Below are 15003 nucleotides of genomic sequence, written 5' to 3'. Positions count from 1 at the left end.
CCATCCAAGACTTGTACAAGAAACCTTCTTTCTGCCGTGGAAGGCCTTGACCTGTAACCTCTGACCCATGACCTCACCTTTGTCTGCCATTTTTCCCCCTTCTCTTTCCTCTCCTTGGCTTCTCGGCGTTGTCTCTCCTCCAGGAAGTGCTTGCTGGCCGTCGCCTTGTCGATATTGTGTGTCTTGAGGTAGTGAGTTACATCTTTCCACAGTCTGAGAAAAAAAAATCAGGTGTATCAACTCAAACGAAGGAGCTGACTCAAAGATAAATGATCACAAAAATAATGGAAAGATTATTCAGAGGCAGTGTATTTGCACAAAAAAAACCAGGCACTTTGTTTTTAATTCTCATCTTTGGGCCCCCCTCAAAGTACCCTCACCAAACAGACCACAAAAGACACTGCCTATCATCCCTTTAACAGCTGGATTGCTTGGTTGAAAAAACACCAGTAGAGTGTCCCGGGGTCAAAGGTTCAAATCCCACATCAGCGAAAGCCTCGATTCCTTACAGATTTGGACATCGTTTATTCAGTTCCCTTGCCCACAGTCTTTGTGAAGGTGCTCTGATACTGTGGCAGCAGCATACAGGTGTCTGTCTAGCCGAGAGAGTCCTTGTGCGCAGCGCCAGCAGAACGCGACGGCAGGGCTTACCTCTTCGATTCGTACTCTCCTTGCTTCTCCACAGGCATGATCCTCTTCTTGTTGACTTTCATAGTGGTGGTGTCTGCAAACGCCTCCGTTTCCTGGACCGATGCATCGTGAGAAAGATCATGAAACCATGCTACATTTTTGCAAAGTTTCTTTTAAAAGTGACATCATGATATGATTGCACCTTTTCCCCTAAAACGAGAACTGCAGACTCTCCGAGCATTCACCCCCATTTTTAATATTACTTACCCCATTAGCGTGCTTAGCAGTCAAAACACCGTTCCATTCTCCTGTAATAGTCATGAACGGCTTGCGATCTGACACATGCCTGCAAAGACCAAGAAAAGTCTACAAGTCATTCTTTGTCAAATTTTAGCATTTAGTATTCCTCCACATGGTATTTTGAATATTTAAAGGTTAATGTATGACCAAAAGAATGTCAAAAAATGACACTGATCTAATTGGGCCATGAAGCAGGTGTGTTGCCTCTTAACAGGATGGGTAGTTTGGAAAAGTACGAGATTAGCCATGTACAGTGACTAATGGGTTAATTTTCAGAGAGGGGGGTGGATTGTACAGCAAGATAACTCACGCAACCTCTCCCGTGACACGGTGGCGTTTGCCGCCGTAGAAGGGCTTGGTCAGGAAGGTGATGGTGCCAGTGAAGCCCGTCTTGGCACAGCTGATGATGCACTTGCCGCCCATCTCAAACCAGGGCACCGTCAGGATGGAGCGACCATAGCCATTGGGGAACGTCATGATGTACTCCTCCTCGTGCTTGAGGTCTGACACGCAGGCTGCAAAAAGAGGAAGGGGGAACAAGATTGCCCGTTTAACTACTCCTGGATGGTATTATTCCAAACAAATTTGTGCCCTGGCTGAAAATCACTGTCTTAGATGGCCAGCTCCTACCACCACAGTCCTTTGTATTTACAAATGCTGACCCATGGTGGTCTCTTGCTCAAGATTTATACATCATTTGTCATGGCATTCTTACTTGTTTGAAACATTGTGAAACACAACCTTGTGGAATAGTAAATTTCTATGATGACCCTCCGAGGCCCAAGGCTGCTTGAGGGCTCTATATGCTCAACCTCCACAGGTTGTGGCACCTTTGTCTTTGGTTACTGCCAAATAATACGCATGCACATCTTAACGTGTGGCAATACCACAGGTGTAAGTGCCAAGGGAAGTAATTCGATGCACTCAGGTACTTGTGAATACATGTATTAAATGCCTGTGAAGCTACCATGAGTGCTTGTTAAATATTTATATTAATAATAATAACAACACAGTTTTTATATAGCACATCACACCAAGGTCTCGATGCGCTTTACAAGAAACAACAATAAAGAACAATCAATGGAACAAGTACGTTTTGAGAACTGCTTTAAATTCATTTTCGCTATTGATAATTCTGATGTGATGAGGAAGGGAGTTTATGAAGTGGTCAACTACAGCCCTGGTTTAACAATTTCCTTCCTAAGTTAGTTAGATGTGTTTATTCCGAGTACAGTAGATTTCTTAAAGAAGTCCCAGCAGTAATTCGCCATGAATGCTCTATACACATGGATCATCCTGCAGTTTAATATTCAGTCTTAACCGTTTACATGTTGGAATAAATTCAATAATTTCAATTTATTAATTAATTTCATTTTATACACTGGTCCAAAAAACTACAAAACTGCTCGGTCTCACACAAATTGACGCTGATTTTGCTTGTTCTCCAGAAACACTGCAAAACTGGTCCCTCTTCAGTAATTCCTCGAGAGGTCTCTAACGAGGAGTAGCTCAGGCAGTAAAGAGTTTCAGGAATGGACTCACCTTGCCCGACATTCTCAACACCAATTGAAAGACCGAGAAACTTGGACTTGGTCCATATATGGGCATTGATAGACATCTGCTTGTTGTAGTGCTCTGCATAGAAAGCGGAAACTGAAGCAAGAACAAAGGAAAAAAAGAGATCCAGTGTTAATTTTATGCTCTCGTTCTGTTGAAGTGATGAGCTATAAATACTTCCTCTCCAACAAGTTGTTACTTGCCATCAAATTCTCGTAACGATGAAGTCCTCTTTCACATGAAAGCCAAGATTTCTGTAAGTTTGCAAATTCTAGCACCTGAATTTATAGCCAGCCTCAACCAATAAAATATAACCCTCAATCCCTGAAAGAGGCCTAAGGAGCCAGCGATGCCTTCCTGGTTACATGTTGTTACTGATGCATGCAAATTTCATCACTCTCTCCGTAACTAAGTTTTCTGTGCACAGTGCAGTGAATTGAATCAATCTGGAGTCTGGAAAGATTGCATACTCACTCGGAGGATGGTGGGAAACCTGCTCAGCTATAAATGTGACTTGATCTTTGGTTGCCCAGGGAACTGGCCCATCTGTCACTTGTTCCTGAATGGAAAAACAAAAAGTTTTACTTAAATTAGTTCATTGAACCATTATAAAGCTTCCAAGGAAGGATACATCAGTCAGCCACGTAGACAGACAGACAAACAGACAGACACCCACCTCACTGCCGTCTATCTTCCCATTCTCTGGTCCTAGGTCCCACCAGCAACGCATGGTCTCCCCTAGGATGGGGTTGTAGGGCTTCTTGGCAACTGAGCTGTTGCGTCCAGCGTGGAACGCTGTCATGAACCACTTGACGACTTGCACCATGCGATCCTTGGGGCTGTCCAAGTCTGAGATGCTGTAAGTTTTGGAAACAATCGTTTTTTTAAGACTGGCAACAAGTTGTCATGTCCAACAGTGATGATAATGACTGTAATTGGGCAGCCCCAACTTACCCGGCGATACAAGGCACTTATTATTACACCAGCCCACCGGGTCACAAATATTCCCATGTTCGTCTCAGCTCCCTGGGGAGCAACAGCTAATCAAATCAAACAACGGTATCTACATGTACGTGTACCCTCACAGGTACCCATTATAATCCCAGGTGGAATGGCAGAAAAATCAACCCTGAGGTACAGGAAGAAGAAGTCGACAGGCAAAAAGTCGAGTCCAAATGACCTTAAAAAAACACGTCCATCTGACTGGCAAAAACTCAAGTCAAACTGACTGAAGGGACATCATACCAATCTGACAGGCAAAAGCCATGTCTAACTGGCAAAAACTCCACAGCTGGCAGGAGGATAGGGTAGAAACCAATTGTACTCACTTTGCAAAGAGTTCTGGGTGGGCCAGGAAGTCGGCGTACATCTCCAGCAGGGAGCGTCTCTCCAGGATGAAGGTGGGTAGGACCACCTTGGTCAGGTCCATGCCTAGCCGGACCTGAGACAGGAGGTGGGAGATGACACTACCGTGACTCTCACAGTCCAGCACTGTAACACAAAGAAACAACTTGGTCAATGCACTCTGCACACAACTGCCTCCTCAACTTTGCCTACCGCAACCAAAATGATATTCACAAATCCTGTGCAAAGATACAAAGATGAGGCCATGAGGATAGTGCTGGCATGAAGACAGCACAGCCAATTTTCTACAGAATGAGCATAACCCTGGTAGCTTTGCTTAAAACCAATATGCACCCGAGCATGTTCACATGTCAAGCTAAGATGATAATTGGCCCCTCTTTCTCATTGCAACTGCAAACTACCTGACCATGCCTGACTCTAAGTTGTAACCTCATGTATACAGTATCAATATCGGATGAGATTAATAACAAACCGCTTCATTATCCTCCAGCAACACACTACTCACTTTCTTCTTCCGATTCTTCCTCATACATGCTGGGCTGGTGTTCATGGGGTCGAAACTCTTGACCTTGCTCTGCCTCTTCTTCGTCTTCGACTTCGATTGGTGGCCTTCCTTGCGGAGGTCTGCAGAAAGAAAAAAAAAACATTTGTATCAAAGAACAAGACATACATGTATAAGACTGCTTAAACTCATTTGATCCATGGGCAAAAGTGAATTGTTGATTTTATAGATTTGTATTTAACAAAACTGACAGGTGCACCGGCTGGTTTTCTTGACCCTTCTCCTGTGGTTGGAACCTACCAGTACCTTTTGCTAAGGTAAAGTACCTTGCTGGAGGACATACAACAAGGCCATAAGAATGATTTGAACCTTAACCTCTAAATAAAACACTTCCTACTACATGACAAGACAGATCAACACATTCAAGGGGAATGACATCACATCTGTGCACACCCGTTCAAACTTCTGGTTTTTACAGTCTAACAACTTTCCTCAGCCACATCTCGTACCTACCCTAGGTCCAAGTCTGGGAACTCGTCGGCATCATAGAAATCCTCGTCGTCACTGCTGGAGTAGGACAAAGCCGGTATGTGCTCGGTCCTGGGGATCACCTGAGTGGGGAGTGGGGGCGTGGACGGTACAGAGGCATTGTTCTCCTCAAAGCACTCGGTGGCCAACTCAACACTGCTCGATGACACAGGAGTGGATTCCACCTCATGGGTGGAAACTGTTCAAAAACAAAAGAGGCAGAGTTCTTTAGAAACCTCTTCAATAACCAGTCTCTATGAGTGAATACTGAACAAACTGTGTTAGGATGTTTGCACTGTTACACATGGAAGGATCTTACTGTTGTAAAATCAATAGAATAATGTCGATGCACTCATACTTCTAGACACAACTTGCATGAATCCCGAAGTTACAAACTTTAAGAAACTGGCATCCTTAAAGAAAATTTACTGCAAATTTCTAAAAAAACATCAACATTTACATTTAGTTCTTGGTGGGTAATCACCAGGGCCAAGGCTCAGCTTCCCGTACGTAAATTGCTCCAATGTTCAATGGAAAGTTTCGGGGAGAGAAAGAAATCAATCTGCCGGTGCAAACAAGTTCATTTCAGCTGAAATGCCTGTACTTGCGAAATCCCGATTACGTGTAATGGGATCCGTACATGTACACCGTAAACATCCTCCCTACCTTGTGTTTCTAAAGGCACTTGGTTGTCAAGTGGCTCATGGTTCTGGCTATCAGGGTGAGTTGCATCAATCTCATTGGCTAGGAGGCCATTTACTGGGTTGACTGTGTTCTGTGTGCAGACAAGATATGCAAGCATGTTTTAGTTGGTGTCCAATCCCCTTTGAATGGAGCACTGTCTTCACCACCTCACTTTGCAAATCTCAAGGCTGCAAACTGTGACATGAAATCCAGCCGTGGTGGGATCTCTGGGTTCAACATGCGCAACGAAAAGCCAGCTACGAATACATATCTGCAGGTACTTGACACACACCAAAATCCATTTCCGACATGACAGCATGCATACATGTACACATCCATATGTACAACCCAATTGAAATATGGCCGACCCAATTGAAACATGGCCAACTCGATGGACTCCTCATCGGGCCTAAAAACCCGAAGTGGAAAAGGAATGTTCTTCCTGCAGGGACAGGTAAAATTTCTTTGCAGTTTACGTGCACAAGATGTACGTACATGTTTATTCCAAATTAATCAGCCAAAATTTGGGTGGAAAGTTGGCTGATGTTCAGTAAGATGGTATTTTTCAAGAAATGAAAAAACTGCATGTACATCTATGACAATTTTGTAGTGAACGTAAACTTCCTTTCAGTTTCCTTCAGCTTGTAGGGTGCAGTTGCGGGAGCAAGTCCAGTAAATTTGACCATTTTGGGGGGGCTGGCACAAACCCCCAAAACCAAGCAATGACAAATTAGTATCCCCCCCCAAAAAAACTTTACTTTGCCCCTCCCTGTGACATTCTCAATTAACAAGCATGCCTCCACGATGTCCAATGCTACCTAAGCAAGTAGCACGGATGACGCATGCAGTGATGGTCCATGGGATGATACGTACATACAAATCATACATGTAACTTTTGGGTATTATAGAGATGTCGGAGGAAAGAAAACACAACACTCATATGGAATTACTGTCATAATGTGGTTACAATAAAAGATACACATGTCAATGTATCTCTGTGGTAAGTACATGTACATGTACATCTAACTGGCTGGATAAATAATGCACTGATCCACACCATGCTACCCTTAACTCTATGCGATAAAAATGCACAGAGTGACATCCTAAATGAAACAGGCATACCTAAAAAACATACATGTCAAATGTTCTGAAATTCTAGCCTCTTGTCGAAAACTTTGTACGTGGCAAATCCTGGAAAGTTCTCTTCATGTGAAATACTGGTGAACAAAACAGTTTGAGTTTTACACCCAGCACAGGCATGTACATGTAACTTTCCTGTGATCACTGGTGATACACCAGTATCACTTGGGTCTGCAATGCAGTGAAGTGACTTTTCAAAGAGCGAGCGCAAAGGTGCTGAGGCTTGGTAATGGGTGCAGGTTGTTAACACTTGGTAACAGCTGTCCATCAGCATGTGTGGCAGAAACACAAAAATAAACATGTATCTGTGACATTGGGGCCGACACAAATCACTTTTTTCATGCATACATTGCTTCAGCCTGCTCAGGACCGGTTAACTTTTACCGACCTGGTCATAAAATACGCGTACATGTAGCTGTCGACCTTCACAACAATTTCAAAATTCTTCTCCATGGAATCTTGGCCCAAAAGCACTATCTCTGGCGTGTCTGGTCAGGCTATGTAATGGACCGTAACACAAGGCAGTGCAAAATACACACCTGTACAGGGTACATGTTTGCAACGTTTCAACTGGTTTTTAATGCAATGATGCATGCTGTGGCATGACAGAACACCAGGCTTGACGCTGTACAATATACTCACTTTTGGAGCCTTCACAGGCCATATAATGGTGGACTGCGTTGTCCGTGAAAATGAACAAAGAGAGCAGCAATTGAAATCACAAACACAATTCATGGGAGAAACAAGATGGCAGAAATGACACGGGGAAGGAAACTGAAAGTCCAGCCATTGTACTACATGTATATCCCTGACACTTTGCTGGCTCCACGCCCAAGTACATGTACACGGATGCACCTCCTTGGAGGTAACAGAGAGAGCCTGGTCCAAGATGTGTCAGGTTTGTACACATTCAAATGAAAGTTATTCATATTAACACTGTACAGTACGGTAATTGAACAGACAAGTGCATGCGCATAAAGTGTGACCCCAATGAAAGCTCCCCCAACCCGACAACGCCGCGTGCTATTCTCATTCCATTATCACGTTGACATGTCCCCAACATTATTTGAGCACACCTCCATACAGTGCGGGATGCTCTCGGCAGTTCCTGGCAACCTGGGGTTTGGACGGAAAGCCCTCTGTTTTCAAGAAAAGTACAGGTCACACTGCCTCGCACAAGACTTCTCAAGATTTCATAAGTTTTGAAGCATAAATTCCCATTCTAAACAGATTAATCCCTCCCCAAAACATTTGCAAGTAGCACCTTTGGCAATTAATTAGGAAAATTCACACGCACTGAAACTTCAATTTGGTTCCGCTGTAAACCACGGTAAGCAAAGGGAAAACCTTTCAAAATCTATTCACTTTGACAAACATGTAGCAAGATGTTTCTGAAACCAATTTGAAATGAAAACTTTTTTTAACTGCCATGTACATGTGACTTCAATGCACTAAGGTTCAACAAGTGGCTCTTGGAGATAGAGGAAGCCCGTCTCCCTTTTGCCCATCTGTAGTACTCTTTAAAGTTCTAATCTAGTTGACAGCAAAAGGCGCCATACTATTACAAAAATAAAATTGAAACTGACTGCATTTCCTTATTAAAGAAAAAGGCAAAATTTTGGAATGCCACTGAACCAGAACTATGGTACATTTGCATGTTAAGGTAAAAACTGATCCATGGTTTTCATTTACCGAGCAGGCCTTACTAGATACAGCAGCAAAATCTGCAGAATAAAAGACATGAGCGGAAGACACAGCAAGGTGTATGCCAAGTACGTGTACATGATAGTTGCCAAAACTATATCTCAGAAAAATATTTCCAACCTACCTTTGCTAGTTGTAATAACACGATGGCCTGCTTGACAGATTCAATCATAGCCTGTGTGAAGAAGACATGCATAAAGTATTATAATTCTCCGCAATCCCACGGTAGATTTACACAAAAGAGCAGGATATGCCTCAGTAAATTACCAAGCTCGCAGACTGTTTTGCAGAGGCGTTTCATTGTTTGAAAATAATAGAATTTCCTTTCTGGAAAAACCTTGAAATTTTTGGGCAGTTCCCCTCTGAAAGCTGACAGTGTCTGTCTAGTGCAACACTTGATGATTTGGCCATTTCTCTCTTTACCTCCCCACACTGTACACTTTTTTGATACCTTGCCGACATCAGGTTAAGAAAGATGAAAATTCCTTTTCTTTTGTAGAGTTCTATTTCAAGGTTTTCCGTGGGTCAAACTGGCCTTCACTTTTCTGACCACAGTGGACAACAGTGTAAGGACTGACCTGCCATTTTCTAAGTGCACAGCTGCAAGCATATTGTTGTGAACAGTTGACTGGGTTTGCAGTAATTTTCAAGTCATTACCACGAGCATTCAGGGGTTGTGCTTATAAACACGAGTACTACAGACAACTCTCCATGCGCGGAATCAGCATGCTTTTAAAAACCTACAGTATGTACTATTAGAGTGGGAACGGTTGACTTGACATGGGTGAGCCATTTCAAAATCTTACTTCTCTCTGGACAAGACAACTGTCTGAACTGTATAACAGTAATCCATCTAAATCTTCCTCTATCCGTCTAAATGTACAATGTACTTCAACTGTCAAGGGGCATCAGACCCCTTGTATCGTAACAGAGGCTGGGCTCGACATTTATTGATCCTGCAAAATTTTGCAAATCACCTCATGAATTTTGAACGCTTTGTTAAAGGAATAAAAACAAGTCTTTCCCCTGCACCTGCTCATCCGAAGATCAACATGAATCACCTTACCTTGGCCTGGGTCCTGAGTTGTTCATATTTCTGCCTCTCGGCTTCGTCTTCTAATTTTTCAATCCTCTCCTCGAACGCGGTCACCTGGTCGATGAGAATCTGAAGGTAGGCGTCGGACTCAGCCAGCTTCCTGTCAAAGTCCTGGACTGTTGGTTTGGGTCTAGGGCGGGACTTACTACCAAACTGCATTGACAAAAGAACGACAAAACAAAGAACGAAAATAAAAATACATGTAAAAGAAAATCAAATGTACGTTTACCAGTTACGTACAAAAACCAATCCATGACATTTGTTGATCCCACTGAATAGAACAAAATGATAAGCATAAAACTCTACTCCAAGAATGGGTTGATATGGAAGAAACCACTTACAGCTCGACCCTACCGGTACTTCTTCAGGTACCCGTACATGTAGCTATTCTGAAGTAGAACATCTCAAACAATATTATCTAAACATGAAAATTGTACCCAAACCAAACTGTGCCGTCCTTTTGTGTCTTTCATGCGGGTACATGTACATGTTCATGTGCTGGTATACACATATACATTACTCGTGATTGAAAGGGATAAAGGCTCCAAATCACGGAGAAAGGTTGCTTCATTCGCATGCACGTGCAGTCATAGGGATAGATCCATCGAGTCCTTGTGGTACGATGCACATTTCAATTCCTGACACAGTCACGTGCTCTTCCTTCACTTACCACCGACTGGGACCTTATGCACATGCAACAGCCCAAGGAATATGATTGACCCATGCGTGGACAGATTCTGATGCCAAGTATACCGGTGAAAATTTGCAGATCTTGTCCTCCTTAACAAGAACCACACGTATTTCTCATAACACGCACCAAATTCACTGGTAGACAACATTTTGTGCACAACGTATATGACAAAATTGAATGCGTAAAAGTTGAAATGCTTTCCAAGGTTGGTAAACAATGGTATACTCTGCACCTGTTGCAGTATCAACTGGAGATGGATTCAATGAAAATCATTGGAAATGTATCCCCTGATTGCTGTATAACCAATACATGGTACTCGTTCAGTTCACGTCATTCCTGAAATTTGATGTCACAGTACAACATTTCTACATGTATATGGTAATAATCTAATGGGCAAAAGCAAACAATATGATGGGAGTTGGCATGGTTGGGGGTGCCGTGGGCTGGAGGAGGGAAGGCTTACACTGTACATGTACATGTTGTTTCTGCCTAAACCGTCAGATGCAAAGAGACATCATTAAATCTTTGGCATACATCGGGAAACACAGACAGGAATGGACAAAAAGTTTGACACAACTGGATGAGAGAGACACTGTAAAGCATTTTTATTAGACCAGTACTGCATATATCGTACATGCATATGTACATTGCAACTGACTATAAAATCTGAAAAATGTACATTCCAAAATGGAATCACTAAAAGTACCGGTAATCTTTTGCGCTGCTAGTAAAATGATGGACTAAAATCAGGTACAGTAGTATCAGTGGGTCAATGCTAACTGGAGAAATGTGTAAATACATGTACATGTACATGTACATATGCACAAATGTTGTTAAAAACCTCTACGGCGTAAAACTGATTTTCAAAGTATTAGAAAGCAAACAGTTTTGTTCAAAAGCTTGGATTCTGTGTGAATTTACTGGTACATGAATACTGCATTCCGTTGCTCAGTAAATGTACATGTAAATGTAGTATTTAAAGGAACAAATGACAGACCACAAGTGCACTTACCAGTACAGTCTCCCACCATATGTAATTTATCACTGGGAGATATCTTTTTTAACTGACTCAGCACAGCTTACCAGAAAATGTCTTTTTTGTTAGATTTTAATTCAAAGTGGTCATAGAAACCAAGGGATTTAAGAATTGGATTTTGGTCCATCAGCTCCACGTCCAGAGAGACAATATTCTACAGACTCGAGGCACTTTCAACAGGTACATGTACAGTGTACATGAACAGCGTACATGAACATGTGGTGCACTGTGTCTATCTTTACGCATGCTGAAATGTTTGGGTCACCCATCACACACTATTTTCCAATATAATCCGGTTTTCAGGGAGAAATTGTTGGGGGCTCAGAAGTCGCTTGCCAGACTTCCATCCACACAAATGTTTTCTCTTACACGAATATGCACTGAGAAAATTTCAGACCTTTAGATTAAATCCATGTTTGCACTTCAGGTGAACTGTATCACCAAGTTTGGCACACAATCATTCAGACGACAGTTATCTGTAATACTTCAGCACATACATGTACAGGTACATGTACATGGACCCTTCAGCTCCAGTGTGTAAAAGATGCAACCCGCTGAGTTCATCAACTGAATCACTTGCACTAAATGAACAGTACATGTACGTACGTGTATAATTTGAAAGAACAGTGCCATGAAACGACTTGGAAATGATGAGAGTGCGTTTGCACAGAATGGACTTTGTACACATAGCAGTAGGGTACATTTCATCCAGAGTTGCCCACTCAATGCGTGTGAGCATCTGCTAAGGATACAAGTACATCTGCACTGCCCATGGAATTATTGCAATTGGGGCTGGTTACATTTGCTAACTGGTTCACATTCATGTGGTAAGGAGCACGTTGTATGTGCACCACCAAATTTTGTCAGAATGTGCACAAATCTGTCGTCCCTGCAGAAATCTTCATTCAAGAGTTAGCACAAGTCTACATGTACCTGTACTGTACCTCTGAGGGCAAGCTTGTTTGTCACCAGGGAGACGCATTTTTTCCTACAAAAAAATCTGTTCACAGACTTTGGAGGTACACGTGCATGTACATGTGCATGTACATGTATGCACATGTGCATAGAACAGACTCAGCCACACACACACACACACACACATTGATAAAAATTGCCCTAAAATTGCAAGAAAATCAGCCTCCATACTGTACGTGTACATGTACGGCACATACATGTACAGATGGAAAACCCATCACCAAAACGTGTACTGTAATGTACATACCTCAGCCAATCAGTGAAACCTTACATACACTGTACATGTGCGGTAAGTCCACAGCAGACGAGCTGCTCCTCGTTTCATTCGCATATGAACAATAAATGACATTTCCTCAGCTGCTACATGTACCCTAGCAACCCCCCCTCTGCTTTCCATTTCCTGGATCCTTCACATGTCTGAGATAGTCTCATTACCACCGGACGTCATCATCTAATGAATTTCTTCTCCTACCTGTAAATTCCACACAACTAAATTACACCTGTGAGTACCGGTAATTAAAGTACATCTAACCTGGAACTGAAATATTTCCCAAGAAAAACATGAACCTGTCCATGTTTCTGATAAAGGTACATGTATATTATGCAACAAAAAGACCAACGTACAGAGTGCATATACATAGCCAATACATGTACACTGTACCAGTACATACAAGTACACTGTACATGTATTCAAAACAATTCTAAGCAGAAATATTTGGCGACACGTACATGTAGTTTCTAGGATGGACCTCTGGAAACAGTCCTGTGGTTTCTCACATGCAAAGTATTTATTCCTGTTTTTGATAGAACAGGGCAACATCTATGCAAATCATCCAGTTATTGATACTGTCATGTACGATTTGCTTTGCGTTAGTTGCTCTGTGCAAGGACTCAGTCTACGTCAGTCTCATTCCATAAAAATTTATGATCACATTGAGTACAGAAAAGAATGCAGAGGCTACCAGTAACTTAACCTCCACTCCAGTTGCATAGGCTGCATACGAATCTCTTGTCTTGTGCTAGGTCTAGGTCTTCATGCCATTAGAAATGCGTGGAGACGCGTAGACAATAGACCTACATGTAGCCGTACATGTAGCTCTGGAAGCCCGTTTCGGACACGGCCATACATTGTTGAATGAATTCATTACAGAGAAAGTACTGTACATGTACATGAGTCTGGCTGCATTCAATGAATCAAATTGCTCTTCACTGGAAAAAAAGAAAAAAAAAAAGATCCAACTTTCACCACAACAGAATAAACATCAACTTCAAAAACAAACTTGTAAATGAACTTAGACAATGAAGTCCAATCATTAACTTCCTCTGGGGAACTTAATGTTGGCATGTTTGGAAACGTACGTGTAGTTTTATGCGGTTTGTTTCGGACAATTTTATTGACATCCATACATTCCACCTGCTGCAAATCAGAATTCTTGAAAACATGTACCGTATCCCTACAAGCACCTACTGTATCCATCCACTCCAATTCACATGTACATGTACATCCTGTTCTATGCCCAAACTTGCCAACTCCTCCCATAAGCATCAAAATCCTCCAGGTCGTTTTGAAGGATTTTGCATGGCAGCGGAAAATACCGGTACAGCCCAGTCACTAACACTGTACACGGGGTGCAACTGGGATGGAATTTCGGGTGGGGGAGACATCAAGATGCACATGCTTCTCAAGGAAAGGAGCGAAAGCAGGTCTGCGAACTAAATGTACATGTACAGTACCACATGTAGTACATGTGTGGGTTGTGTTGATTTCATGATTTCCAATGGGGGGGGTGCATCCAGGGGGTACTGCCTTCTGCCAAGGGAGAGAGGGGCTGGAATAACATCTACATGATCTACCGTACATGTACCTCTGCATGCACACATGGTGCAAGTTCACTTTTTCACCGTTACAAAAAAGATCAGAACTCACCACTGTCTGTTTGTACCAACTATCAATATTGCCTAGTCTCCTCCTCAAGCTGTTCATGCTGCACGTAAACTATGGGGCCCACACCATCCAGCACAATATAAATGCAGACGTACATGTACAAACACCTTGAAGAGAGACGGGGGGGGATCACAGAGGAATGTGTAACCACTTGTCTGCAATTTTTTTGTATATCTTGTCAAGTCTGAATACTCAAAGGGACCCATATGAACATGTATTATGCAGTAGGCCTACAGGAAGCTGGACTGGTCTTCGGCACATGGAAACCAATACTCAAATTCTGAAATCCTAGCGAAATGTCATTTACAAAGAGTAGGACCGTACAGACAGGTCCTTTTTGTGAGTTATTAGACCATAAACTACATGCATTTCACTGACATACAATACGGGTATTTGGAACAGCCTGTACATGTATTTTCCACTGCTATGATAAAATACTTTCTGGGGATTGATGAATTACATTGACACAGAAGATTTATGGGGGGTTTCTTTTCACAAAAGGCTCTTTCAAGAATCAGTGGAAAAGTCGTCGCATTCTGTGCACAAGCCCCTAACAATAAAGGTGAGCCAAAAAAAGGTCAAAGCACACCCAACATTATTCACTGGAAAGGCAAGATGCCATGGGCAATAACATCCATAACATGCATTCAGGGATGATGTCACGAGTTAAAGCCTCCGGCACAATTTTGGCCCGGAATAAAAGGCCGATAGGGTACCGAAGCAGGTATTTTTGTGCAGATGGAACACGTACCGGTAGTTGACAATTCTGCCAATTTACTGGTACCAATAACAAAATAACACTAATAATAATAACAATAGTCAGTTCTTAGACAGCGCATATTACGGAATG

The 15003-nt window shown here is 42.4% G+C and overlaps 1 protein-coding gene across 6 annotated transcripts in view; it reads right to left on the bottom strand.

Annotated features, from left to right (window-relative positions):
* Window positions 1-15003, bottom strand: part of osbpl9 (oxysterol binding protein like 9) — a 28641-nt gene that overhangs the window by 1767 nt on the left and 11871 nt on the right. For 3 of the 6 annotated variants that reach the window (XM_022233508.2, XM_022233511.2, XM_087143841.1), the window contains 14 exons: window positions 9477-9659; window positions 8535-8585; window positions 7349-7381; window positions 5549-5657; window positions 4868-5081; window positions 4358-4476; window positions 3816-3978; window positions 3164-3344; window positions 2962-3046; window positions 2473-2583; window positions 1241-1445; window positions 898-976; window positions 652-743; window positions 78-213 (listed from right to left, as the gene is read on the bottom strand). In XM_022233508.2, the coding sequence (XP_022089200.2) occupies window positions 78-213; window positions 652-743; window positions 898-976; window positions 1241-1445; window positions 2473-2583; window positions 2962-3046; window positions 3164-3344; window positions 3816-3978; window positions 4358-4476; window positions 4868-5081; window positions 5549-5657; window positions 7349-7381; window positions 8535-8585; window positions 9477-9659 (1761 nt within the window). Of the gene's footprint in view, window positions 1-77; window positions 214-651; window positions 744-897; window positions 977-1240; window positions 1446-2472; window positions 2584-2961; window positions 3047-3163; window positions 3345-3815; window positions 3979-4357; window positions 4477-4867; window positions 5082-5548; window positions 5658-7348; window positions 7382-8534; window positions 8586-9476; window positions 9660-10176; window positions 10349-14135; window positions 14331-15003 lie in introns of those variants that run through there. The other 3 variants (XM_022233512.2, XM_087143842.1, XM_022233509.2) reach the window with 3 other exon arrangements.

The sequence above is a fragment of the Acanthaster planci genome, linkage group LG12 (assembly GCF_054643075.1).
Source record: "Acanthaster planci isolate LZ-2023a linkage group LG12, COTS_SCS, whole genome shotgun sequence".
Lineage (NCBI taxonomy): Eukaryota > Metazoa > Echinodermata > Asteroidea > Valvatida > Acanthasteridae > Acanthaster > Acanthaster planci.
Note: the sequence above shows the minus strand (reverse complement) of the source record. Positions and strands in the feature narration are given on the sequence as shown.